At 65.0% G+C, this 24316-nt stretch overlaps 4 protein-coding genes across 6 annotated transcripts; 2 read left to right on the top strand and 2 right to left on the bottom strand.

Annotated features, from left to right (window-relative positions):
* Nucleotides 1–785: 785 nt before the first annotated feature.
* On the bottom strand, nucleotides 786–4467 carry FNDC11 (fibronectin type III domain containing 11). The gene is made up of 3 exons (XM_032461163.1): nucleotides 3927–4467; nucleotides 3591–3755; nucleotides 786–1832 (listed from the first exon to the last, which is right to left on the bottom strand). The coding sequence occupies exon 3, from the start codon at nucleotides 1827–1829 to the stop codon at nucleotides 828–830; it is 1002 nt and encodes a 333-aa protein (XP_032317054.1). The 5' UTR covers nucleotides 1830–1832; nucleotides 3591–3755; nucleotides 3927–4467; the 3' UTR covers nucleotides 786–827.
* Nucleotides 4468–4593: 126 nt separating this feature from the next.
* SRMS (src-related kinase lacking C-terminal regulatory tyrosine and N-terminal myristylation sites) lies at nucleotides 4594–12306 on the top strand. Of its 3 annotated transcripts, none has more exons than XM_032461587.1 (8): nucleotides 4594–5273; nucleotides 8637–8758; nucleotides 9275–9426; nucleotides 10105–10231; nucleotides 10348–10506; nucleotides 10963–11150; nucleotides 11246–11402; nucleotides 11726–12306. In XM_032461587.1, exons 1-8 carry the CDS (start codon nucleotides 4912–4914, stop codon nucleotides 11743–11745), a joined length of 1287 nt encoding a protein of 428 aa, XP_032317478.1. In that variant the 5' UTR covers nucleotides 4594–4911; the 3' UTR covers nucleotides 11746–12306. The 3 variants fall into 3 exon arrangements, with proteins under 3 accessions (XP_032317478.1, XP_032317476.1, XP_032317477.1); XM_032461585.1 differs by having other exon boundaries at nucleotides 4595–5273; nucleotides 11628–12306; XM_032461586.1 differs by having other exon boundaries at nucleotides 4596–5273; nucleotides 10963–11144; nucleotides 11628–12306.
* On the top strand, nucleotides 12300–21306 carry PTK6 (protein tyrosine kinase 6). The gene is given in 9 exon segments (XM_032461584.1): nucleotides 12300–14551; nucleotides 16154–16275; nucleotides 16528–16688; nucleotides 17263–17350; nucleotides 17353–17415; nucleotides 18018–18179; nucleotides 19237–19418; nucleotides 20151–20304; nucleotides 20521–21306. Coding segments are annotated over 9 exon segments (1596 nt in total). The 5' UTR covers nucleotides 12300–14072; the 3' UTR covers nucleotides 20706–21306.
* Nucleotides 21307–22311: 1005 nt separating this feature from the next.
* Nucleotides 22312–23944, bottom strand: PPDPF (pancreatic progenitor cell differentiation and proliferation factor). The gene is made up of 5 exons (XM_032461588.1): nucleotides 23780–23944; nucleotides 23236–23314; nucleotides 22953–23030; nucleotides 22768–22864; nucleotides 22312–22691 (listed from the first exon to the last, which is right to left on the bottom strand). Exons 2-5 carry the CDS (start codon nucleotides 23288–23290, stop codon nucleotides 22574–22576), a joined length of 348 nt encoding a protein of 115 aa, XP_032317479.1. The 5' UTR covers nucleotides 23291–23314; nucleotides 23780–23944; the 3' UTR covers nucleotides 22312–22573.
* Nucleotides 23945–24316: the final 372 nt, after the last annotated feature.

Below are 24316 nucleotides of genomic sequence, written 5' to 3'. Positions count from 1 at the left end.
GGGGGCGGTTGGAAACTGGGGGCGGTGGTACTGTGCGGCCGGCGGGTACCTGGGGGCGTTGGAACTGGGGCGGCGGTACTGGGTCGGTGGGAACTGGGGGCGGAGGTACTGGGGCGGTGGAACTGGGGCTTGTGACTGGGGTCGTTGGAACTGGGCGGCGGTACTGGGGTCGGTGGAACTGGGGCGGAGGTAACTGGGGGCTGTGGACTGGGGCGGTGGTACTGGGGCGCGGTACTGGGGGAGGTGGAACTGGGGACGGCGGTACTGGGGGCGGTGTAACTGGGGCGGAGGTACTGGGGGCGGTGGAACTGGGGGTGGGGTGTACCTGGGGCGGCGGACTAGGGGCAGCGTACTGGGGGCGGTGGAACTGGGGCGGTGGTACTGGGGGTGGTGGAACTGGGGTGGTGGTAACAGGGCGGTGACAGCCCCCAGTGGGGCCTGGGCAGGGCCTGGGGGTATTGTCTTCCCTTGGGGAATCCCAGCCCAGGAGGCGGGAAAGAGCGGAGCCTGTGCTGGGCCCACAGCTGGTCATGGAGGGGGTGGGTGGGGGAGAAGTGGGAGAGGCTGGGGCCCAGGGGTGGAGCCCTCAGGGCAGCCACATGCTGGGCTGAAGCTTCTCGCTCCAGGGGTCAGTGTTCTGGAAAGACCGGCAGGGGCTCTCCCTGGAAAAGGTGCAGGAGCTGGAGGCCTGGGGCTTGAGGGTGGGCTGGGTTGGGTCAGGAAAGACACTCACAGCTGCTGCCGCCTTTCAAGTGTAAGCAGGTTGGTCTCTCTCATTGTGTGCATGTGTTTATTCTCCTCTTTATTAGTGGATAAATATCAGAAAATCATCTCTCGGAAGGTGTGGTCAGGGGCAGGCCTGGCTTGCCCAGCCGACTGGGGGCAGGCCCTTCGGGGGGCCCTGGCCTGGTCTGCAGGGTGAGGCTGTCCCGCCAGGGCTCGTACACCAGCGTGTAGCTCTCGGCCCGCTTGACGGTGAACCTGTAGGAGCGGTTGGGCAGCAGGTTCCGGACGTCGAAGGTGCAGGCGGCCACGGGGATGATGCCGCACTGCAGGCACTCCTGCTGTGTCCGTGGGTCCAGCAGCTTGAAGCGCAGCTCAAACTGCTCGGGCACAGCTGGCTGGATGGTGACGAACCAGCGCAGGCTGACCCAGTCCTGGTAGGCCACCGACTCCTTGCGGTCGAACATGACAGGCATCTTGGTGCTCAACATGAGTCGGATGTGCGGGATCTTGGTGGCGCCAACGTCGGACACGAGGCGGTGCTTGATGTGCAGACGCCCCGGCACCATCATGGCCAGGAAGCTGTCCATGACGGCCGACAGGTCCGCCAGCCGCCGCTCCACGAGCCCCCAGCCGGCCAGGAAGGGCCGAGGGTTGGGCGACTCAAGCAGGGAGTCCAGCGCAGCGCGGCCGTGGTCCAGCTGCTCCAGCAGGTCCCCGAGCAGCAGGAGCTGGATCTGGGTCTGGGCTGTGCCCACCTTCTTCATGCGCTGGAACTTCCAGGGGTCGATGAGCTGGAACATGGTGCTGGGCAGCACCAGCGGGTTCTGGTCGCCCAGGGCCAGGGGCTTGGGGAGGATCTCGATGTAGTAGGAGCACTTTCTGAGGAGCTCCATGCGGGCGTGGTGGCGCTTGAGCAGCTGGGGGCTCAGGTCTGAGGTCAGGAACTCGCGCAGAGCGTTGCGGCGCTCCACGTAGGTCCGCCAGGCCTCGGGCTCCAGCAGCTGCCTGTCCTCAGCCTCCTCTGCCTCCTCCTGGTCCAGGAAGGACTGGGGGCTGTCCAGCTTCATTTTGTCCAGGCCCAGGCCTGTCACCTGGAAATTCATGGTCTGGGAGCCGGGGGAAGGGGGAGGGGGGAGGGCATGAGCTAGAACCATCAGACCGGCCTCTGCCACCCACCTGAGGGCTCGCTGGGGGCAGTGTTTGTGTGTGGGTGACTTCAGGCCCACTGCCCCTCCCACTGCTGGGCCCTCTGCCCTCCCCGGGGGGCCGGGGGAGGAGGGCTCATCTCTCTGGAAAGAGGCTGCTTGGAGGGCCAGGCGGGCAGGCTGCAGATCTGGGTGCAAGTGGACGTTGAGGGGCCAACACTACTGGTTGTTGGCTCTGATGGCATAGGGCAGGGCTGAGACTGCGCTTGGGGCCAGAACAGCCTGTGCAGAACCCAGCCATTGACCAGTGGTGCGGCCACATCTGGATGGGGTCGCGGTGCCCCTCTGGAGCAGGTGAGAGGACTCAGTGTGATCCTGTCTGAGTAGCACCAGACCTCAGGGGGGACACCACTGTCCTGCAGACCCTCCATCGCCTCACTGCAGGTGCAAAGCAGAGGACCAAGGTCTCTCAGAGACAAGGCAGCTGGGGACGGGGCCAGCTCGGGGGGCAGGCTGGCCGAGGCCTCAGCTCTGAGGAGTAATCGTGCCAGCTCCTGATGGCTGAGGGTGTGTCCTGGGGTATAACTTGGAGAGCTCACTGACTCCAGGAGAAAGGCCCCTAAGTGATGAGGTGTCAGCACGCTGCCTCACAGGGCGGGTGCCTGAGGCCAGGACACTTTGCAGCTTGCTCTCAGTCAGGGCTTTGAGCCCAGCAGGGATCCCAGAGCCTGGGTCTCCTTTTGCACCCTCCCCCACGTGGGTTCCCAGCTCTGAGTGTCAGTGGGAGGGGGCCAGTGCACCCCCCAGGCCTGGCAGGCCGTGGCCACAAGGCTGGGGCTCCTCGGAGAAGGAGCCAGCACCCCTGGCTGTTGTCCCAGGTCCCAGCCACTTCCAAGCTCAGTGAGACAGACCCAGTGGTTTCACTTGGGACATCTCATGTTGTCCCAACCCCGTGAAGTTTGGATGAATTACAAATGGGAGCTGAGAGGCTAAGGGACCCGCCCCAGTCTGCACTGCTAAGTGCAAAGTAAGGCTGGGACTCAAGCTGGTCCCCCCACCCTCCGTTGCCCCCTCCCCCCTGCCCCACCGGCAAAGGCCAGGCCTTGAACTTCCTGGGGCAGAGGCAGACCAGCCTTGGTGCTGCAGAGAGGGTATCAGGGTGAGGTGCCAACAGAGACTAGGACCCAGGACTCCAAGTCCCATGGTGGCCGGAGGCTGGGGCAGATTCAGGCCACCTCTGGAGGGAACTCTTGGTCCAGATCTGGCTACGGGACGGAAGTGTGTTCGTTTGCCAGTGGCCAGCGGTCTCAGTTGGAAAACTGTCTAGGGGCTGCTGGTGAACTCTGGGGAAGAAGCTGCCTGCCCTGGCGGGCCTACCCAGACCTACATTCTACTCGGCCTCCAACTTCATACCCCTGACCCCAAGCCCACTTCCCCTAAATCAACTTCCACTCGCGCCTGCCTGCCCACCTCCGCCTGCACCCCCAGCCCGCCTCCCCAGCCTCCCCGAGCCTCCAGCCTCCCCGCGCCCGCCCACTTGCCCTGCCTCCCGGAGCGGGCCGAGCAGTGCCGCCCACTGTGCGCAGAGCCACCGGCGCCCAGCCTCGCATGCTCGGCGTCCAGCCGGTTGCCATGGGGATCTCCGGCCTCTGTGACGCCCCGCCCTCCCGGGGGTGGAGGCAGGGTGGGCGGAGAGTCCAAGGCGTGGGGGTCGGATACATGCGGCTGGAGGGGCTGCGGCAAGATCGCGCGCGGCGCGGTCCCGGGTCCCAGGACTCCGATTGAGAGAACCTCTCTTCCCAGCCGAATCTTCAGCCCTGGGCCCGCCTCCTGATCTCAGCTTGGACGGAACCGTCCAGAGGCTTGACTCCCTTCCCTGGGAACCTGGGGCGTCACAACCCGGGAGCCTCCTCAAGGCAAGGGACGCCTCTTCCTCCAACTACTTGGAGATCAGTGGCGGGAACCCTTCCAGCATGGCGTGTCTGCGCCTGGGCTCCCCTCCCAGGCTGTTCCATGGCAGAGCCTCCCCTCGGCACCCCCGTCCCTCCTACTGACCTCACTCTTGGGAGGAGGCTAAGCCCCAATCAGCCTATCCTCTGGGTCCAGGCCTGAGCGTCGAAGCCCCCGCAGGTCGGGCCTGGGAAGGAGAGCCCTGGGCGCTTACTCAGTAATTATGTTCTGTCGTTGTTACGGTTATTTAGAGGTCCGAGGAGCAAGAGTCGGATTATGTGGAAAGGGAGGTGCTGTCTGAAGGTCGAGGGGTGCCTGGCACCTGGAAAGTGGGGAGGGAATGAAAAGTAGTGGGAGGAAGACCCCAGACCTGCAGCCCACCCACAGAGAGGGGGTGGAGGGGCAGCGCAGCCTTCCTTCCTCCTCTGGGCCAGGCATGTCCCTGGACCTCTGCCAGCTCCCATCTTCTTTTTTTCCCCCTATTTCTCATTCCTCAGCTAATTTTTTAAAATTAAACTTTCATTTTGAGATAATTGTAGATTCATCTGCAGCTGTAAGAAATAACACAGATCCCAAGTACCCTTTGCCAGAAACACCTTGCAGAACTGTCCTACAAGGTCACACCGGGAGAGTGACCTTGACACAGCCGAGACGCTGGCGACTCCTTCCCCAGAGGGACTTCCCCACTCTGCCTTTTACAGCCCACGAGACCCCACCCACCAGGCCCCGCCCCATAGCCCCGCCCCGACGCCGGTTTTGGGACACCCTCTTCCAGGCCGCCTCGACTCCGCTTCTTGGGCGGCTCCCACCCCAGCCGCACCCGGATCAGAGCAGTCGCGGGCCAGTCTTGCCCGCGAGACACCCTCGAGGCCGGGGAGAGGAGCGGCCGTCGTGTGTCCGGGGCTGGGGGCCCCTGCGCTGGTCTGCGCACCGCCGGGAGCGGGCGGGGGCTCTGCGCGCTTGGCCGGGAGACCCTGGGGAGACCGTCCCCCCTACACCGCGCGCAAGCTGAGGCCCCGCGCAGCGAGGCCCCGCCCGCTCGCCATCCCACCGCCCCTCTGGTGTCTCCCCGTCGGGAGCGTCGCGGGGCATGGAGCCCTTCCTCAGGAAGCGGCTGACCTTCCTGTCCTTCTTCTGGGACAAGATCTGGCCGGCGGGCGCACCGGGGTTCCTGGACCCCGATGCAGACCTCGAGCCTGAGCCCGCGGGGGTGGAGCCCCCCGCCGCGGAGCCCTGCAGTCCCCCGGCGCCCGCGCAGCTCTTCAGGGCGCTGTGCGACTTCAGGGCGCAGAGCGCGGAGGAGCTGAGCGTCGGCCGCGGGGACAGGCTCTACGCCCTCAGGGAGCAGGGCGGCTACATCTTCGCCCGCAGGCTCTCCCGCCCTCCCAGAACCGGGCTGGTGCCCATCACGTGCGTGACCAGGGTCACCCCTGAGGCGTTCTCCGACCAACCGTGAGTACCACCGCTCAGGGGAGTCAGGAATAATCACAGGATGGAGTCGGGGGACTGCCCGTCCAGGGATACGCCTCCAGGCCCTGCCCCTCGGAGCTGAACAAGCACACAGGCGTGGGGCACAGACAGCCTGTGACCTCAAGCTGAGCCCTGTACCCCCGGGAGGGAAGGCGGCAAGGACTCTGTCCGGCAGGAGTGGCTAGGTGGCGCCAGGGGTCAGCTGCATGGTGTGTGTGCACGCTGCTGGCCAGGCACCCGGCGTGGTGGTCACTCTAGGGCCCTGCCCTGCTGGCCAGGTCCTCCTGCTCTCACACAGGGATTGAGCAGTGTTGGCTGAGTGGCCACTGCTTAGAGGGCCAGGGGCTACGATCTCGGGTGCAGTTCTGACCGAGAGTGAGGACATGAATCGGCGGAGAGGCCGTCCTTGTGCTGTGAGGGGGCAGGTGGTGACCCCGGCGTGGAAGGGGTGATACGGTGGGTCAGAGAGAGGCATTCACCTGCGCCTCTCACCTGTCCACCTTCCCCCAGTGCCCCCGCCTCCTGTGCTGGGCTAGCTATGGGGCAGGCATGGCCCTGGCCTTCGGGATTGCTCCCAAGGAGGCTTGTTTGGGGGGGGTGGATGCAGTTGGGGGAACCTGCCCATTTCCCCCGAGTCCTCAAGGCCCCTGGGGCCAGGGCAGTCCACAGGAGGGGAGCGGCTGGCACGGACACTTGGCTATTTGCATGCCAGTCTGTGATCATGGAGGGAAGCAGAGTGGGGCACTCTCCCAGAGGGCTCCTCAGAGGAGGTGACCTCTCTGCCCAGGGTCAGGGTCTGCACTCAGGACAGGGTAGCCTCCTGGCACAGCTGTGTGCCGGCTCTGAGCAGGGCCCCGCCATATGGCTGTGGACATGGTACGTGGGCCTCAAGCGTTTGACCCAAAGCCTGGGCGTGGCCCCTACCTGTCTCCTCTGGATGCGTGGCCATGTAATCCCTGACTTCAGACGGATGGGGCCCCGGCCAGAGAACCCTCAGGGCGGAGATGCCTCTGCCTGGCCCCAGCCTGCAGAGGGGTGACGTGCTGGCTGAGAAGAGGCCAGAAGCTGGTTGGTGGACAGGGCTAGCAAAGCTAGGCCCACTGCCCAGTTCTCGCCCTGACATGGGCCCCTGGTCCCGCACCAAGCTAGGCCTGTGCAGATCAGCATCCGGTCTCAGCTTCACTCCAGCTGCCTCCAGCCTCCTGGGGCCCCTAGGTGTTCCCACAGTCTCCTGGGGGATTTGCAACTGGGGGAAAGCCTGAATCACAGGAAGGTGCCTTCTGAGGGGACTCCAGCCCCAACCATGCCCAGCCATTCTGGTGGGGAGGGGCCTACAGTCACTCCAGGTGGAGGACAGATCCCATGAGCAGCTCCGGGAGGTGATGGTAGGGTTCCGGGGGGAGGGGAGGGGCTGCTGGGAGGAAGAGCTAATGACTGTTTGCCTCTGCTGGGATGAAAGGGCTGACTACACCCACAGTGTCATTAGCCCCTGGGTCAGCTGGGCAGGGGGAGCCACTCTGAGAACATCGCTGAAGTCGGGGTGTGCACCGAGGCTCAGCCTGCTCCTGGCCCTGCTGTGGGTCCGGGGCGGGCTGGGGGCTGGGAAGCACTGCAGGCCTGGGAAGGGCCCCTGTAGCCCCTTCACAGGGGGGAGGCTCTCCTGGCTCAAGGACCCCGGAAGGAGGGCAAGGCCTGGCTGTGGAGGCCCTTGGTGGACGAAGCCCAGCGGCCTCATGTCTGCACCTCCTGCTCCCAAATCTAGGTGACCCAAGATGTGTCGGCTTTCCCCGAGCCTGCTGCCCAGCCAGGTCTGGTCTCTGCGGTCCCATGTCCTCAAGTCCTTGACCCTTCCTCTTGTGTCTGCTGACTTTAGCTCCTAATGTACCCCAGGCCTCTGCCTCTCCGTCCCCATTGCCCTACCTCTTCCTGTCTCCAGCTTTCCGCTCCCTCCAGCCTCAGCCTAGCCCCATGGCTGACTCTAGCCTCTCCCCATATCTCCCCAGGGTGGGCACAGGCTCCTGTCCTACCAGGCCCCAACCTCACCCCAGGCTCTAGCAGTGCCCACCTGCCCAGGACAGCCAGCTTTGCTTACCTCGTTCTCCTCGTCTGGGGACACCTCCACCTTGTGTTGACTTACTGAATCATGCTTTGGGTCCTCCAGGATCCCTGCTGATTCTGCCCACCCCGCAGTGGTCTGAGAGCTGACCCACCTCCACAGTCCCCAGATCCCTCTGCCCTCCCCCCTTCAGGATGGATGAGGGGCTGTGTTCTCCAAACTGTCCCTGGGCAGCAGTGCCCCCCACCCAGGGGGCAGGCATCCTGCCACTGGGTTCCTGGAAGCTCCCAGAAGCAGGAGGGTCCAGGTAGGAAGCTGCTGATTCAGGGGTGGGGTCCCCACTCTGGGCCTCGGCTAGCAGGCACAGGCCATGGAGCAGGGCTAGGGGCTTTTCCATTTTCCTCCCCAGAATGTGGAACCAGGGAGCTGCACTTAGGTAGCCAGTCGGCCTGGATGGGGTGTCAGATGGGGGAGCCCCAGGCAGGCCCTCGCTCTACCCTGTTCTGCGCTCAGGTGTCTGAGCTCCCGGTGTCTGAGCATCCTCCACAGACCGAGGAGTGGGTGCCTGGGAGCCCCTGCCGCCCTGGTGTTCAGAGCCACCTCAGCACACCTGGCTTCACAGAGGAAGCACCTCTGTGTGCGCAGAGGGCCGGGGGCAGGGGCCTGCGCTGGGCACGGCCCCTCAGGGGCGGACATGCGATGCTTCCAGGCCTCCCCCAGCTTCTCCACAGCCTCTCCCAGCCACTCCAGGGCGAGGCCTGTTTCTCTCACTTCACTTGTCCGCCTCCCAAGGTGTGCGGGCCGCGTCCAGCCGGGTGGTGCGCTGGTCCTCCTTGCCACAACTGCAGCCCCTCCCACGCAGGGGGCAGCTCATCAGGGCCCCCTGGTCCCTGGTGGACCCCTTCCCTTTGCAGTCCTCCACTCTGCAGCCTTGGACTTCGGTGGGTTAAGCCTGTGGCCTGGGCTCGTGGTCATTTTATGAGCAGGAGAGCCTATGGCTGAGGTGGTGGACAGTCACCTGACACAGGTCACTGCTAGTGGCTGTGTCACCCCTGTGCCAGCCCAGTGGTCCTCCCATCTGGTCCCTGACGACCCCAGAGGCTGAGCCCTGGGGGCTGGGGCAGGTGCAGACCCTGGGTTGGGCCACCAGCTTCGGGCACCGTGTGCATCTTCTCCCCGAGAGACTGCAGGACCTCGGGCCTCGGCTCTGCTATCTGCACAGGGTGGGCCTTCAGGGCCTCGGACCCACGTGGGGCCTGTGTGGGGACCGCTGTGCTCACCCTTTGCAGCTGGTACTTCAGTGGCATCAGCCGAGCCGAGGCCCAGCAGCTGCTCCTGTCCCCTGGCAACGCGCCAGGTGCCTTCCTCGTCCGGCCCAGTGAGAGCAGCCATGGGGACTTCTCGCTGTCAGGTACCGCGTCCCTGCCCCGAGGCCCCGCGCCCAGCTCCTGCCAGGCTGACTGCCCCGGCTGTTGGGTGGCTGCTGCCCAGGCAGTGCAGCCCCTAAGCCACCAGGGCCTGGCGGACCCATCCCCCGCCCCCGCACGCATGTGTTTCTTCACTTACACACTCACCCATTCTCCCGTCACCACTCACTCATGTGCTTGCCCACCTGTTCACCCCTGGACTGGTCCCTTCACCTCGATTCATTCACCCTGCTGCTCCCCCCCCTCCACCCACACGTGGACTCATTTGTCCCCCAAGTATCCACTGAGCACCTGCTCTGTGCACACTGTCAGCAGGAACCCCCCCCTCCGGCCCTCCCCACTGCCCCTGTGGCCTCCATGCAGCTCCAGTCATCCCAGGGCCTCAAGGCGGGAGCTGAGCCAGGCCCCGAGGAGGGTTGGGTGGGTCATCTGGTTGGGGTGGTGGGACAGTCTAGGGCAGGTTGCAGCCAAGACACAGCCTCCTTCTCTGTGCCCCCAAGTCCGGGCCCAGGCCAAAGTCCACCACTACCGCATCTCCACGGCAGCCGACGGCAGCCTCTACCTGCAGAAGGGCCAGCTCTTCCCCAGCCTGGAGGAGCTCCTGGCCTATTACAAGGTCCACTGGCAGCTGATCCAGCCCTGTGTGCCCCAGGTAAGCCCACTGAACCCCCACCTGCCAGGCTGCCCCTCGCCAGGCCTGAGATGCTGCCCAGAGCACACCCGGCTGGCCTGGCCTGGGCCGGGTGCTGCTCAGGTGTCCCAGTGCCTCCTCCACACTTTGGGTGGGGCCTTGCCCTGGGGCTGGGTCTGCTCTCACCATCTCAGGGGATCCCTGGCATAGGGGGAAAGGAGGCCTGTAGGGTGCCCTCTCCCACTGCCCAGCTCTGCAGTAGAGCACCAGGAGGGCAGGGACAAGTCTGGGGAAAGTGCCCACACAGCCCCAGGCCAGCGCGGAGGCTGTGGGGGATGCGGGAGGGACCCTGCCACACCTGCACTGGGGCCACAGTGTCTCTGCAACCATCCTGGGCGAGCAGTCCTGCCGGGGGCCGGGCAGCGATCTGGTTCCTCTGGTCTCTTAATGACAGCCCAGACGGGTGGTGATGAGTGTTTGTGAGCTGATGCCTACCGCCAGCAAAGGTGCCACTTTGGTCCGGAAGCAATTAGGGCCAAGCCTGGGGAGGCCAGCAGCTGGGCCCCTCACCCTACCCAAGACCAGGGTTGAGCTGGGATGCAGGGGCAGAGGGTGGGAGACCTGGCACCCGGGGAGGAGGTGCCCACTCTGCCCAGGAGCCACGTGCAGAGGTGCTGAGTGCCCCCCACCCCCGAGCAGGACAAGTGGGAGCGGCCACGCTCCGAGTTCACCCTGCAGAGGAAGCTGGGCGAAGGCTACTTTGGGGAGGTGTGGGAAGGCCTGTGGCTGGGCTCTGTGCCAGTGGCGATCAAGGTCATCAAACCAGGTGGATGGGGCCCCCGGAGCCTGGGGTGGGGGGCACAGGGGAGGGGTGGTGCCCCCGGAGCCTCGGGTAGGGGGTCGGGGGGGGGGTGGGTCCTGGAGCTCTGCCCTGTCCCACAGCTGACATGAAGCTCACCGACCTCGCCCAGGAGATCCGGACGCTCAAGAGCCTAAGGCATCAGCGCCTCATCCGGTTGCACGCGGTGTGCTCCGCGGGCGTGCCAGTGTACATCGTCACTGAGCTCATGCGCAGGGGCAGCCTGCAGGCCTTCCTGGGCAGTGAGTGTCTGCGGAGGGGACGAGGACTCCAGCCTGGGCTCGTGCCTGCCTTTGACTGCTCTCCAGGCCTCTATCCTGGACGCTCGATCGTCTGAGGCTTGGATGGCCATGGTGGGCTCTGGCCACGTGCGAGGTCGGGCCGGGGTCTGGGCACTGTGGTTCTGGGCTGGGTGGGATGCAGATGCGGCGGACCTCCATGTCACCAGCCCTGGACAATGTCAGCGGGGGCCCCGCCCAGCCCTGGGCGCCCCCTCCCAACATTGGTCCGTTTCTTGACCCAGGCCAGGCTGCCACAGAGCCGCCTGCTCCAAGTGGCCACTGCCCGCGGGGTCACTGTGGCAGCACAGAGCCCTCAGCAGCCTCGGTGGGCAGTGCTGTTCCGCCCCGTCTTAGACTGGCGCATGGAGGGAAGTGACGGGCAGTTGCCTGCGCCCTGACTGTCGGCCCCGCCTGCAGGCCCTGAAGGCCAGGCCCTGAGCCCGCCTCTCCTGCTGACCTTTGCCTGCCAGGTGGCCGAGGGCATGAGCTACCTGGAGGAGCGGCACATCGTGCACCGGGACCTGGCTGCCAGGAACGTGCTCGTGGGCGACGACCTGGCCTGCAAGGTGGCCGACTTTGGCCTGGCCCGGCTGCTCAAGGTCAGGGTGAGCTCTGGCCGTGGACCACGGCGGGGTGGCCGAGCGGCTGGGAGGGGAGGGTGCCACTCTGCCCACTGCCTGGCTGGTCTTGCCTCGCCCAGGACGACATCTACTCCCCGAGCCGTGGCTCCAAGATCCCTGTCAAGTGGACGGCGCCTGAGGCAGCCCACTACTGCGTGTACTCCCAGAAGTCGGATGTCTGGTCCTTCGGAGTCCTGCTCTATGAAGTCTTCACCTACGGCCAGTGTCCCTATGAAGGTGGGCCTCAAGGCCGGAGGCGAGGCGTAGTCTGAGGGAGGAAGTGCGGGAGCCAGCCCGAAGCAAGAGGTGCACCTGTCCCGGGGGTCACTGACCCTGGAAGGGGCTCCAGGCCTCAAGGCTGCCTGCTTGGCAGGGTCTGGCCGATGGCTGGGGGGAGGGCTCCACGGGGACCCCAGGCAGAGGCGAGGCAGCCCCCACCCAGCCCCTCATCCCCCTCCCCAGGAATGAGCAACCAGGAGACTCTGCAGGAGATTATGCGAGGGTACCGGCTGCCGCGCCCGGCTGCTTGCCCCACCGAGGTCTATGTGCTCATGCTGCAGTGCTGGCGGGGGAGCCCTGAGGAGCGGCCGGACTTCGCCACCCTGCAGGAGAAGCTGAGCGCCGTTGGCAGGCGCCGCCACCCTGCCCTCACGTGACTCGGGCCCCAGACACCTGGCCAGGGCCACCCCCTTGCTGAGGAGCCTCCCAACCCACAGGACAGGTCAACACACACAGGGGTCTCTGGTGCCCCAAAACTGTTGCCAGCCCGCGCAGCCTCTGGCCGTGGGCCACACGCCCTGACACGCTCTGACACTTGCATGGGCACGCAAGGCAGACATATGCAGACACCTGCTCAGACAGAGGAGGGGCTGGGGTCCTCTCCTGATGTGACTGGTGTCCCTGGTGGGGTGAGGATCTCTGCAGAGAAGGCCAGATGGAGCCCCCTCAGCTCTCTCAGAGTCAAGAGTGAGAGGTGGGCTTCCCAGTGTCTCCAAAGTCCTGCTGTGGCCTTACCGAAGTGGCAGGCTGGGGCTCTCTGGCAGACTCGGGGCGCTGGCCACACGTAGCGCAGGCTGGGCACGGCCATCAGCACACGCATCAGCCCCCAGATCACAGCAGGAGCTGGAGCTGACGGCATGGTCCCCCAGCTGGCTTACCACAGCGGAGGAAGAGCTGGTCCCCACCCGCGGGCATCTTTGCGCCCAGAACCAGGGACCCAGGGGCAGCATGACTCCTGGGCTGTTGGCAGGAACCGGCTGAGGCTGCAGAAGCTGTACGAACAGCCCTTTCCATCTCCCTGGGGCTGGAGCAGAGAGGGCTGGGGAGGGGGGTTGGATGGGTCAGGCCACTGGAAGGTGACTAAGTTATGCTGGGGGTCGGTTCTCTGGGGGTGGGACAATGGTCAGGGAGGCAGAGTGCCTCAGGCGTGGGGCTGGGTGCTGGCCTGGCTGTGCAGGTAGGGGTGGGGCAGAGGCCATGTCAGTCTGGGCACCTGGGTGATGACCAGCTCCCCTAGGAAAGGAAGCAGCCAGTTTCCAGGATGCGACTTCCCACAGGGCTGGTTTCAAGCCACGTCAGAGTGTCACCAAATGTGGACTGGGCAGGACATCACATTGGTTCCAGATCACCCTGATGGCTTTGGTCCCCAAGAGACAGACAGTGGAGGGCGGGGACTGAAGCCTTCCCAGAGGGGAGGGGTGGGCACTGTGGGCAGAGGCAGCCCAAAGGACTAGGTAGGAGGTAGGAACAGGCCACTTCAGGGCCCCAGTCGGCCTGGCTGTGGGTCAGAGCCTGGGACACCGTCCTCCCGACCCAGGCAGACAGTAGGGGCAGGTGGGTTTGGCCTGAGCCTTTTGGGGCCGCAGGCAGCTAGGGGGTCTGCCTTGGTCTGCAGCCCTCAGGGGTGGAGCTGGGCTCCTTGGGCTCTGGGTGGTTCCCAGATAAAGTGGTGTGAGGTTCAGGGCTCCGGCCATGCTGGAGGGCTCACCCGCTTTGTTTCCTGGAAACTGTGGCATGTGCGGAGCGGGGCTGGCAGGCGCACTGTGGCCGGAGGGCTGTGCTGGGCGGTGACCGGAGAGGCGGGTGTGCTCAGGGTTGGGGTCACTGGCACATCCCTGGGGCATCTCTTCAGCACAAGCCAAGCAGGTCTGGTGGTGGTGCCTGGGGAGGGACCAGGGTCTCCACCTCAGAACCCTCCTGCGGCCCACATCCCGGTGTGGCCCCGGGAAAACCCCCGCACATCCGGCCGAGGCCCTGGACGCGGCGCCCAGGTGTCCCGGCAGCGGTGAAGGGTGGGCGTGCAGGGTGGGGCCTTGGAGCCCAGGGGAGCCGAGCAGCTCACCGCCCAGCCCTGGGTCCCTGCCCCCTGGGCCTGGCCCCTCCCTGGTCAGAACTGAGCGGGCTGCTCTGTGTGCTCACAAACTTGTGAAATGATACTTGTACTTGGTTTCAGTGAAGCGAGTGGTCCCATAGTCTCGTCTCAATAAAAGGGAAAGCACCAGGAAGTAGGGTTAGAGTGTGATTTCCCCTGGTCCTTGTCCTCACCGCCTTCCTGTCGTGGCAGAGTTTCCCTGCTGGGCTCAGGGACTGCGCAGGCTCCGTGGGTGAGAAGGAGGCACCTGGCACTTGGAGAACCTTCGGTAGTGGGAAGAGACTCAGTGCCCACCGGGGCTTCCAGCAGCCGTTCTGCTGAGAGCTGCCTGTTGTTGTGTCCTGGCTCAGTCCCAGCAGCCCTGGGAGGTTTGGGAAGGGAGCGCCCTGGCTTGATCAGCTACCCCACCCTCCCTCCCCTGGTGCTCAGGTCTGGCCGTGTGGCCAGGGACACCTGAGTGGCTGCTTGGTGGGCAGGTTCCCCACAGCAGGGAGGCAAGATGAGCACCCAGACTGATCTGGCCCAGGGGTAGGAGGATGGGGGGGCAGCTGCTGGGGCCCTCAGGGTGGAGTCGAGGGTGCTTGGGGAGGCCCGGGAGAAGCTGTCCTGGTGGCACAGGTGTGACCAGCCCTGCCACCTTGTCAGGGAAGTGGGCAGTGGCCCAGTGGGGCGGGCTGGCCTGTCAGCGTCAGCCCTGCCCACACGCTGCTCCTAGCCAGCGGTGTCTGAGCCGGGCCAGTGAAGGCGGCGAGGCCAGGAGGCCCAGTTCTGCCCCTGTACCAGCCATGGGGTCCCAGGGCCAGGCTCCCAGGGGCCCCAGGTACGTGGGCCTCTGGGACTTCGAGGCCCGGACAGCCGAGGAGCTGAGCTTCCGGGCAGGGGACCTCTTCTGCGTGGCCAGGAAGCAGGAGGAGTGGTGGTGGGCCGTGCTGCTGGACGCGGCGGGCAGCGCCCTGGCCGAGGGCTACGTGCCCTACAACTATCTGGCTGAAGACGGAACAGTGGAGTCTGAGCCGTGAGTGTCCTTGCCGCCCCAGCTGGTCATTCCAGGGTGCCTCTACTCCCTGGGCCCTGCTGCCTCTCATGAGCTCAGGGCAGGGCAGCTGTCAGGACAGAGCTCTGTGCCGCAGTGGCCAGGCTTTGGGGTGGACAGGGGCACAGGGCTGACCAGGAGTGAGGGGCCTGTGGCTCTGTCCCCCTGTGCCCCCATGTGGCTGGACCCACCATCTTGGTCTTGGGATACCTGACTGGGCTCTGCTGCCTGACACCTGGGGACGGGGGCTGCTGAGGCTACGGCCCCTCCTCGGGCTCCCTTGGGACCACTTCACAGTGCCAGGCGCCAGAGAGGGCGGCCAGCTGACAGTGATGGGGTCCGCACAGGGGTCCGAGGCAGAGACTGGGCCTTTTGGGGAGAGGAGTTTGACTCACCTTCCAAACACACGAAACCAGATGGGTGGCCTCGTCAGAGGGAGTGGGAGGGCCATTGCGACACACTTGCATGCGGTGTGGGCTGCAGACACTCCCTGTCCCAGCATGGCTGCCCCAGCACCGGCAAGGTGGCTCCCAGAGGCAGCTGCGGGCCTGAGGGGTGCAGCCTGGCATGGCTATGTGCACGACGACCTGAGGTGCTTCTCTGAGCTCTGGGTAGGGAGGGTCCAGAGGAGGGATCCCCACGACCTGCTGCACGCCCCCGTGACCCAGCACCTCTCCCCATGCACCACTGATTGACTGCCTGCTGTGTGCAGGGCAGACAGTGGCCACACGCAGGGCACCTCCTCCTGGAAGGAGCCAGCTGCAGACTGGGGCCTCCACAGCAGTAGTGCAGGGGCTGGCGTGGCTGGTGCAAAGGCCCAAGGCCCTGGGAACTCAGCACATTTGAGAAGTGGGAAGGTAGCAGGACAGTTGGGGGGAAGAGCAAACGGGGGAGATTCCAGAGGTGCTGGGTCAGCTGGGGGTGGGATGTGGACCCCACAGGGCTCTGTGCCGGGCCGTGATCTTCCCTGCAGGGGCTGGCATTCCAGCGGGGCCTGAGGGAGTTGGGGGTGCAGAGGGCAGTGGAGCTGGCAGCAGAGGCCACCTGGGGAACTCCACAGGCCCCACCCTGCCCTCCAGAGTCCAGGGCTTGTCCCCCGCCCCGCACTGGGAGCGGGTGTCTGAGAATGCATGTGATCGCACGTGTGCGCGTGTGGGTGCACGTATGTGTCTCAGACACTCAGTCCCAGTCCCACAGCACTAGAGCACAACATGACTGTGGCCTGGGTGCAGAAGCTGGCCACAGAGTCACAGCGTGACATGGCCTAAGAGTGTGGCTAGAAAGCCACATGCGAGGTTTGGGGGGTTGCTGTACCCACAGAGTGGGGCAGCTCTGTCCCCGTAGGTGGGACACTGCGCAGGGTGGTGGGAGGGGCCTCTCCCTGTGTCCAGAACCAGCCACGTGGGACATTTGGGGTTGGTGTCCGGCAAAGAAGAGGACTCGAGGTCAGTGAGTGTCGGGGGGCGGCTGCGGGTCAGGGCTGGGGGCGTGAGGAGGCAGAGGGTCAGTTGGGGGCTGGGACTCCAGGTGGGCAGGGTTGGGGCACGGGTGGGGTCCTCACTGCTCAGGATCCTCGCCCTGCAGGTGGTTCTTCGGCCGAATCTCTCGCTCGGAAGCCTCGCACCGACTGCAGGCCGAGGGCAAGGAGCGGGGGGCCTTCCTGCTCAGGGTCAGCGAGAAGCCAGGCGCCGACTACGTCCTCTCAGGTACCCCCTTCCCACCTCGTCCACACTGTAGCGCCCCCATGCCTGATTTTGGGGCTTTTTGTCCCTAAACCCTTCTTGCATGCAGAGAGCCCGGCCGCTCTGGCCTGCCCTGCCCCCGCGCTGCTCGGGGAGCTCTGACCCCCGGGTGGGCGCTTGTCCAGAGGTCCTGGCAGGTTTCTCCCTCCCTGGCTGGGAGAGCCTCCGCCTGCGGCCCCTCCCTGTGCCTATTCATGAGCGCCCCCCTCCATCCAGTGCAGGACGCGCAGGCTGTGCGGCACTACAGGATCTGGCGGCGGGCCGGCCAGCTGCACCTCAACGAGGCCGTGTCTTTCTGCAGCTTGCCAGAGCTCCTGGACCACCACAAGGCCCAGAGCCTGTCCCATGGCCTGCGGCTGACCTCGCCCTGCAGTAAGGTAGGGCCGCCCCACCCCGGCCAGGCCCTGCCGCGGCCCCTGCCCACCTACAGCTCTTCCCTCCTCAGGGACACAGCCCTTGGGCAGGGGTGGGTCCTGATACCCTGACTGGCGGGGCCCACTCAGGGAGACTCAGCCTAGGGAGCTGTGCTTGGACAGAGCTGTGCGTGGCAGCAGGAGGGTGGGCAGGGGACACGCCCTCCTTTGCCCGGTCACTCTCACCCCTGGGCAGGTGAGAGGTCAACTATGCTTCTGCCACGTCCTGACTCTCTCTGGGGGGGTGGGAGCCTGGGGACAGGCGACAGGGGCCATGTGTCCCAGCCAGCAGCTGGACAGGAGTTTTGTGTGAGTGGTACTCAGGGCAATGTCACCGGCCCGGAGCAGGTGGTGGGGGTGGTGTTTGTCTACAGGACACAGTAGGGGTCCACCAGGCTGGGGGCAGCCCCTGGCACACACACTGGACACTGGGACGCTCCCAAGCAGAACGTGGCCCTACATCTGAGGGCAGACCAGGGGCTCCCCCTGCTGGGGTCAGAGTGGGGACTTCCTGACCCGCCGGCAGGGATCCCTGCAGCAAGTGCCTGAGCCCCTGCCCCTCTGCGACGACTGGGAGAGGCCGCGAGAGGAGTTCACGCTCTGCCGGAAGCTTGGGGCTGGCTACTTCTGGAGGTCTTCGAGGGGCTCTGGAAGGACACGGCCCGAGTGGCCATCAAGGTGATTGCCCGAGGTGAGTGGGCTCCAGGCCAGGCGCCCCTGCCCTGCTCACCAGGGCTGAGGCGGCCTGTCCAGCCCTGGGCCCAGGCGCCCACGGACTGCACGCTGACCTGCCTCGTACCACGTGTGGCACCTACCGCCGCGTCTGGGCGGCTTCCTCCTTTCGTGCTTTTACCTAAGTGCGTTTATCTTTGAAGGGAATTTAAAATTCTCCATGTAAATGGAAGGAAAGCCACCAAAATAAGCAGATCACTGGAAACCTGGACGGGTTCTTCCAAAGTGTCCTGGGACCCCCCCAGAGGCTTAGATTCTCCGCTTCAGGACTGAGGGGCCAGGTGCCCGGGAACACACTCGGGGAACGTCCTGGATCCACCCCTGACTTGCGCAGGCGTAAACCAAGTGGGGGTGCAGGTGGTGCCTGGGTGTGGGGCGAGCAGACGGTGGGCACAGCAGACCCTCGTGTGAATGGTGGGGACCGGGCTTGGGAGCCAGGGCGTCTGGGGGAAGGCGCCCACGTTTCCTGAGTGGCTGTGGCGTGCAGGTGGGTGGAAGGAGCAGGGATGGGGCCCCACCTTCTCCGACCGCCATACCCAGCGAGGCCACTCGTCCTCACAGACGACCTCCTGCACCAGCGCATGGTCCGGGCAGAGATCCAGGCCATGAAGAAGCTCCGGCACAAGCACATCCTGGCGCTGTATGCGGTGGCCTCCGTGGGGGACCCCGTGTACATCATCACTGAGCTCATGCCCAAGGGGAGCCTGCTGGGGCTGCTGCGGGGTGAGTGGGTGGGCGCCTGGGCCCCTTTCCTGGGACCAGAATGACACACGCTCGTGGGAGGGAACAGGAAACGTGAGCAGGAAGAGAGAGGACCCCCGACCCCAACCCACACACAGGGCTGCCTGGGAATCTTGGTGCTTTGTCCGCTTTTCCTGTCTGAGAAAGGACTGAAAATAGCTTGTGATAAATGTACCACCTGTCGTCGGAGGAGCTGGAGAAAACACAGTTGAGAACAAAGACAAGAGAAGCCCCTCAGAATTCCTACACCCACAGTGGACTGAGGCCACCTTGGTCAGATCCTGGCGCGGCCTGCCCACCCCTCCCGCTGCCAGAGCACCCAGGCCTGGTTCTCACTGCGCTTCTCTTCCTGGAAGGCACTGTCCCTCCTCGCGCTGTGTACACACCCACACTCCAGCGTGCACACGCTCACACACGTATCTTGTCACCTGTAAAAGTCCCATTACTTCACTGAACACCAAAACCAGACAATCGCAGCCAATTCGCTGAGGTGCGCTGGGTGCAGATGCGGCCCAGTTCCCAGAGACGTTACAATGGGAAGAAACGGGCACTTAGGGTGACAGCCGGTGTGCACAGCTGCGTGTCCACGGACGTCGTCACACCCCGGCACGTGGAAGGCTGACACATCAGCTTGATCATCGCAAACGGCCCCCATTTTAAATGCTCTTCAGACGTGAAACTGACAGTCTGCCCGCCACCACGTGATGTGCTGTGTCTGCTTAGCCAGGCGCCTGTTGTTGACAGTTTTGAGGTTTTCAGTCATGTAAATAATGCTGTGATGGACACCCTAGTCCTTAAAAATGCCTTTGAGTTCCTATTGTTTTAATGTGGATTCCCAGAAGGAAATCCCAGACAGCACGTTGGACTGTGTTTGGCTCTGATACAGAATCGCCTTCCAGAAAGGTGGCAGGGGGCCCACAGTTCCAATTTTGAATTAGGCCAGCTGCCCTGTGCCCCAGCCCCTCACTGAGGGCAGGAGCTTGCAGAGTGGACTCAGCCTGGCCGCACCGCTCACCCTGGCCTCTCGCTGCCTCTGCAGACTCTGACGACAAAGCCCTGTTGGCCTCGGAGCTGGCGGGCATCGCAGCGCAGGTGGCTGAGGGCATGTGTTACCTGGAATCGCAGAATTACATCCACCGGGACCTGGCGGCCAGGAACATCCTCGTGGGGGAGAACAACACCTGCAAAGTTGGGGACTTTGGGCTGGCCAGGCTCATCAAGGTAGGGCTGGGGGAGGGCGGAGAACGGGGGTGTGGGGCGCAGGGCCACCTCTGGGCAGGGGGCAGGAGACTCCCATGGGCTTCCTGCCCTCAGGGAGCCCGGGTCGGGGGCAACAGGAAGCTGAGGCAGCTGCAACTCTGACGGGTGAGATGACGGGGGCCACGGGGCTCCGGAGGGCAGTGGAGGCATGAGCCTGGGAACTGCAGGAGGAGAGGACAAATGTGCAGGGTGGGGCGCGGCGGGGAGGAGTGGACCACCACTCACTCGCCGTCGGCCACTGTCCAGCTCTGCACACATCAGCATCTCGGGAACCCCAGTAACACAGAAACTGAAGGGATTCCTTCAAGTCGTGATGCCCCAGAGCGAAGCTCCAGCTTCTCGCAAACCACACTCAGTCACTGCAGTTTGCTCCTCGAGCGGCTCCTCAACCCCGTCATGCCTGCTTGGCTGCTAACCTACGACTCCTCCCAGGGTCTCCTAGCAGCTCACTTTGGGAGAAACTCTGCCCCCTTGTCCCGGGTTTTGCAAAAGGGTCCTCTGGGGTGGGGCCTGTTGGCATGGGTGGGTGGGGACTTCCTGCTTAGCAGGCATGGGTCCCAGGAGGCCATGACACAGTGTGGGTCACAACTGTACACTTGCCCGCCACGCACCGGGCTCCCCAAGCCTGTCCACGCGGCAGGGGGAGGGCACAGCGGCCCCCAAGACCTGCGCCCAGCACACATCTGATTGCAGGAGGACATCTACCTCTCCCACGACCACAGCATCCCCTACAAGTGGACTGCCCCTGAGGCGCTCTCCCGAGGGCATTACTCCATCAAGTCCGACGTCTGGTCCTTCGGGGTTCTCCTCCATGAGATATTCAGCGGGGGTCAGACACCCTACCCAGGTACTGGGTGCCCAGTGCTGCCGACTGTGGGCAGGGGGGGAGGCGGCCGTCACCCGGACAGGGCCCCTGCACCATTCACTGAGCACCTGGACGCCTCCCAGGGTTCACCGTCCAGAGGGAGGGCCCTGGAGGTGCCAGGGATGCAGAGGGTGAGGGCAGGGCCCCAGGACACTGGCTTCTCTGCCTCCACAGCCCCTCTTGTTCTGCCCCCTGCAGGCATGTCCAACCACGAGGCCTTCCTGAAGGTGGAAGCAGGCTACCGCATGCCCTGCCCCTCCGAGTGCCCACCCACCACATACAAACTGATGCTCTGCTGCTGGCACAGGGACCCCACGCAGAGGCCTGGCTTCAAAGAGCTGCGGGAGCAGCTCTCCAGCTGCACCAGGTACGAGAACCCATGAGGAAGGGCCTGAGCAACCGCGGATCAAGGGTGTGGGCTGACCTTGAGTTACTGAGGATTTGTGCTAAGGCTGCAGCTCAATGAACCAACTGGACACTCCCAGGTAGGGGCCCCCCGGCAGCACTGGGCCCACCCTGTCCCGGGGCAGGGGAGCTCACCCAGTGCAGTCTAGGGCTCAGACTACCCCTTCCTCCCACCTACTCCTCTCAAGACACCAGCTCTGGAAAGTGCCAGGCCCTCCACAGCCCACGCCTGCTCTGGAACCCTCCCTTCTTTCCTAAGGGAGGGGACCTGTCCCTGGTCCTGACCCGAAGCCCACTGGCTGTCAGGACAGGACTGAGCCTCCCTGGCTGTGCACGGTGGGGACTTAGGCTTTGGCTGCACTCCCTCTGCCACCTGGCCCTGCCTGACCCCTGAACTTGAGGGGGCATGGACTTTCCAGCACTCTGCATTGACAGGAGCCCTGATGCCTGCTACCTGGTGCGAGGCGGCTGTCCCTGGCCACCTGCCTCAGCAATCAGCAGCTGCCACCAGGGGATCTGGGGGCTTCATCTGGACACTGTGGCCAAAAAAGACTGGGTGGGGCTCAGGCCAGCCTTGGAGGTATGCCCCTCCCCCTGGCTCATCACTGTCTACCAGCCTTTGGACCACAGGGGAGCCCAACCCCCAACTCTGCAGTCTGTGTGGACACACTGAGGGCAAGCAGGACAGAGGGTGCAGCCTTTGGGGGCCACTAGCCATCCAAGTGCCTTGGAATGGACCTGTGCGAATGAGGCAGAGTGCAGATGGGGAGGTCAGAGAATGGGCTCCTCCAAGGGCCTGCTGAGCCCAGCCCATTAACCTCCCACCAAGCCTCCCTCCACTCCCCCGGTCCACCTCTGCTGGACACCACCAGCCAACCACCAGGAGGCCAGCAGAGGATGAGCCACACCCTCACCACCATACACAGAGCCCCTGGAATTGGACTTTGCCCAGAGCTGGGCTGTCCCTGGTGGCAGGGCCCCTCTAGGGCACTCCTACACCTCCTACCCCTCAGCCTTAGTTTCGGGTGCCTGGGTCCACACCCCCAGGGTTGGGGAACCCTGTCCAGAGAGCATCTTTCAAGAGGCTAGAAAAAGAAGAGGTGACCCCTTACCAGAAGGCACCTGGGAAGACGTGGCATATGAACCACCCTAAACCAGCTTGAGGACGGCCTCCTCAAGGTCCTCCAAGGGGCACTGGGCTCCTGAACCCAGAGCCAGAGGCCCAGCCCCCAGCATTAGTGGCAGGGACAAGGGGTGCAGTCAGAGGGCCCTGACCTCAGTGGCTGCCCTGGAGGCCTCCTGTCCAGCTCCTGGGCTGCCTGCTCTCCCCAGCTCCCCAACATAGCAAGGCACCCTACCCCTTCTCAGATGCGAGGCTCCATGCTCACCAGAGCTGCCTCCCCATGTGCACCTGGGCCAGACCTTGGAGGTGGCCCCCTAGGGAGGGGCCCCAGGAAGGCCCAGGGAGCAAAGCCAGTTCCCCACCGCCCAGGAAGTGAGAAGGTTGAGGGTATGGGTGACTTCTCCCAGGGCGGGGGGCGGCAGGGTGCGGGTAGGGCACACAGCTCACACACACCATCAGGCTGATGGCTGCTTAGAGTTTATTTTCTACTTGGTGCAAGGCACAGGGTTGTTAAGTGTCAGGAAGGCTCTCACGTGGCTTGGACAGCAAAGAGTGCGGTTCTCTTAACTTCCTTTTTGGTGTTTTGCTGTTTTGATATTAAAGAACCCAACCGTTTCTGTTGGCTGTAGCCTGCTTAGTCTCAGGGAGGGGAGGGAAGAGGAGGGGGAGGGCTCTTATGAGCCTAGCGCCTTGGAAGGAAGCCTGGCAGCTGGTGGCAGCCACTCAGGACGGGGGCCTGGAGTTGGTTTTGCCAGGCTGGCTGCCAGGCTGCTGCTTCCCCACGGCTTCCCGAACCAGGTCACAGGTGATCGTGCTGGTGGAAGTCTGGGGCGATTCCGAGCTGGGGGAGAGCGTGTGGTCAGAGGTTGCTTCCACCTGCCCACCCCCCTCACTGCCCCCCAGGAAAGTGGACTCACTGCTCTGGGGACTCCAACACTGTGGCCATGAATGGGAGAGTGGACTTCCCGAAAAAGAAGCTAGCCCACCAGTGTCCCAGGTCGGCTTTGGGGAGACCTGAAGGAAGCAAAGTGAAGTCAGGATGCTGCAGCTGGCTCCTTCCAGAGGGCCCCTGGGGACAGATGGGAACGGGGCCTCCACTCACCCGGGTGGTGGGGGATGGCTTCCCCAGGGTACTCCGCACTTCCGCAGGAGCTGTTACTGGAAGTGGAGCCCAGGCGGCCTGGAGAGAAGAGGCCCAGTCAGCTCTGCAGGGTACTGAGCCCCCAGCCCACCAGGCCAAATGCTGGCTTTGCTGGCAGCACAGGGCAAGTGCCAGGGATCTTTAGCAGCTCACTCCCCACCCAGATAAGGGTTCTCAAGACACTGGAGCTGCCGCCACAGGCTGGGTGAGACTTGGGGAGGGGGCGAGCAAGGGGCTTACTTACGCCGGTAGTAGTCGTGGGTGGCCACGAGCGAGCCGCTGGAGGGGATGGCTGCCATGATCTTGCTTGGGCTGGTGGAAACCTGCAAAGGCGCCGTGGGGGAGCCCCTTTGGTCACCGCTGCCCGTCGAGAGGGACGCTCCCCACCCGGGCTGAGCCGCCCGGTCGGGACGCCAGGCTCAGCCCCGCGGGCTCCGGGGCGGGGCACAAAGGCTGGGTTTGTTTACCCAACCGAGGCGGGGCTCGGGAACTCCCGGCCCGCCCTCTCCGCGCGGGCGGTTCCAACCAGCCCGAACCGGCCGCGCGGGGTAACAAAGGCGCTTTGTGCGCGGGGCCGCAGGCCTGGGGCTCTGGAAGAGGCCGGCGCGCCCCTAGCTCCGCGTCCCGGGCCCGGCCCGCCGCCCCTGCCCGCCCGCGGCCCCGGCCCCGCCCGCCCTTCCGTCCTCTCGGCCGCCGTGCGACCCGCCCCGCCACCGTCGCGCACGGGCCGGCCCGCGCCGCCCATTAGGGCCGCTCGACCCCACCCTTGCGCCGCCCCAGCCCCTAACCTCGGCGGCGACCCCTCGTGGGCCTCGGCGCACGATCACAGGTGGCGGGGACGGGGACGCTAGGCCACGGAGCCCATCTGCAGAAGTGACCGCGAGCTACAGCTCCACGACCCAGACGCGCGGGGCGCGCACGCGCGGACGCGTCTCCTTATACGGCGGCGCCGCAGTCTCGTCACGGGGGGCGGGACGAGCTGGCCCTCAGGCCCCGCCTCGGTTCAGGCCCCGCCCAGGACCCCTGCGAGGCCTCGGCTCGGCCCCTCCCCAAGCACCTCCCCTCCCCAAGCACCTCCCCGCTCCGCCCCCTTGGCCTGGCCCTTGCCGGCCTGTGCCGGCGGAAGTTCAGTCCTGCGGCGTTGGTCAGACCTGGGCTCCCGAGGCAGCGCACCCTGGCGTGGCCTGGAGTTGGAGTAGTTAAATGACCCTCGCCCCAGTCCTAGAGCACAGCCTGTCTCCCTCCCACCTCCTGGACCCCCCCTTCCCGGGCTCTGGCCATTGCTTTGGGCCCTGGCCCCCAGCTGGTCTAGCCTGCCCCCACCT

This window comes from Camelus ferus, chromosome 19, assembly GCF_009834535.1.
Source record: "Camelus ferus isolate YT-003-E chromosome 19, BCGSAC_Cfer_1.0, whole genome shotgun sequence".
NCBI classification, from domain to species: domain Eukaryota; kingdom Metazoa; phylum Chordata; class Mammalia; order Artiodactyla; family Camelidae; genus Camelus; species Camelus ferus.
Note: the sequence above shows the minus strand (reverse complement) of the source record. Positions and strands in the feature narration are given on the sequence as shown.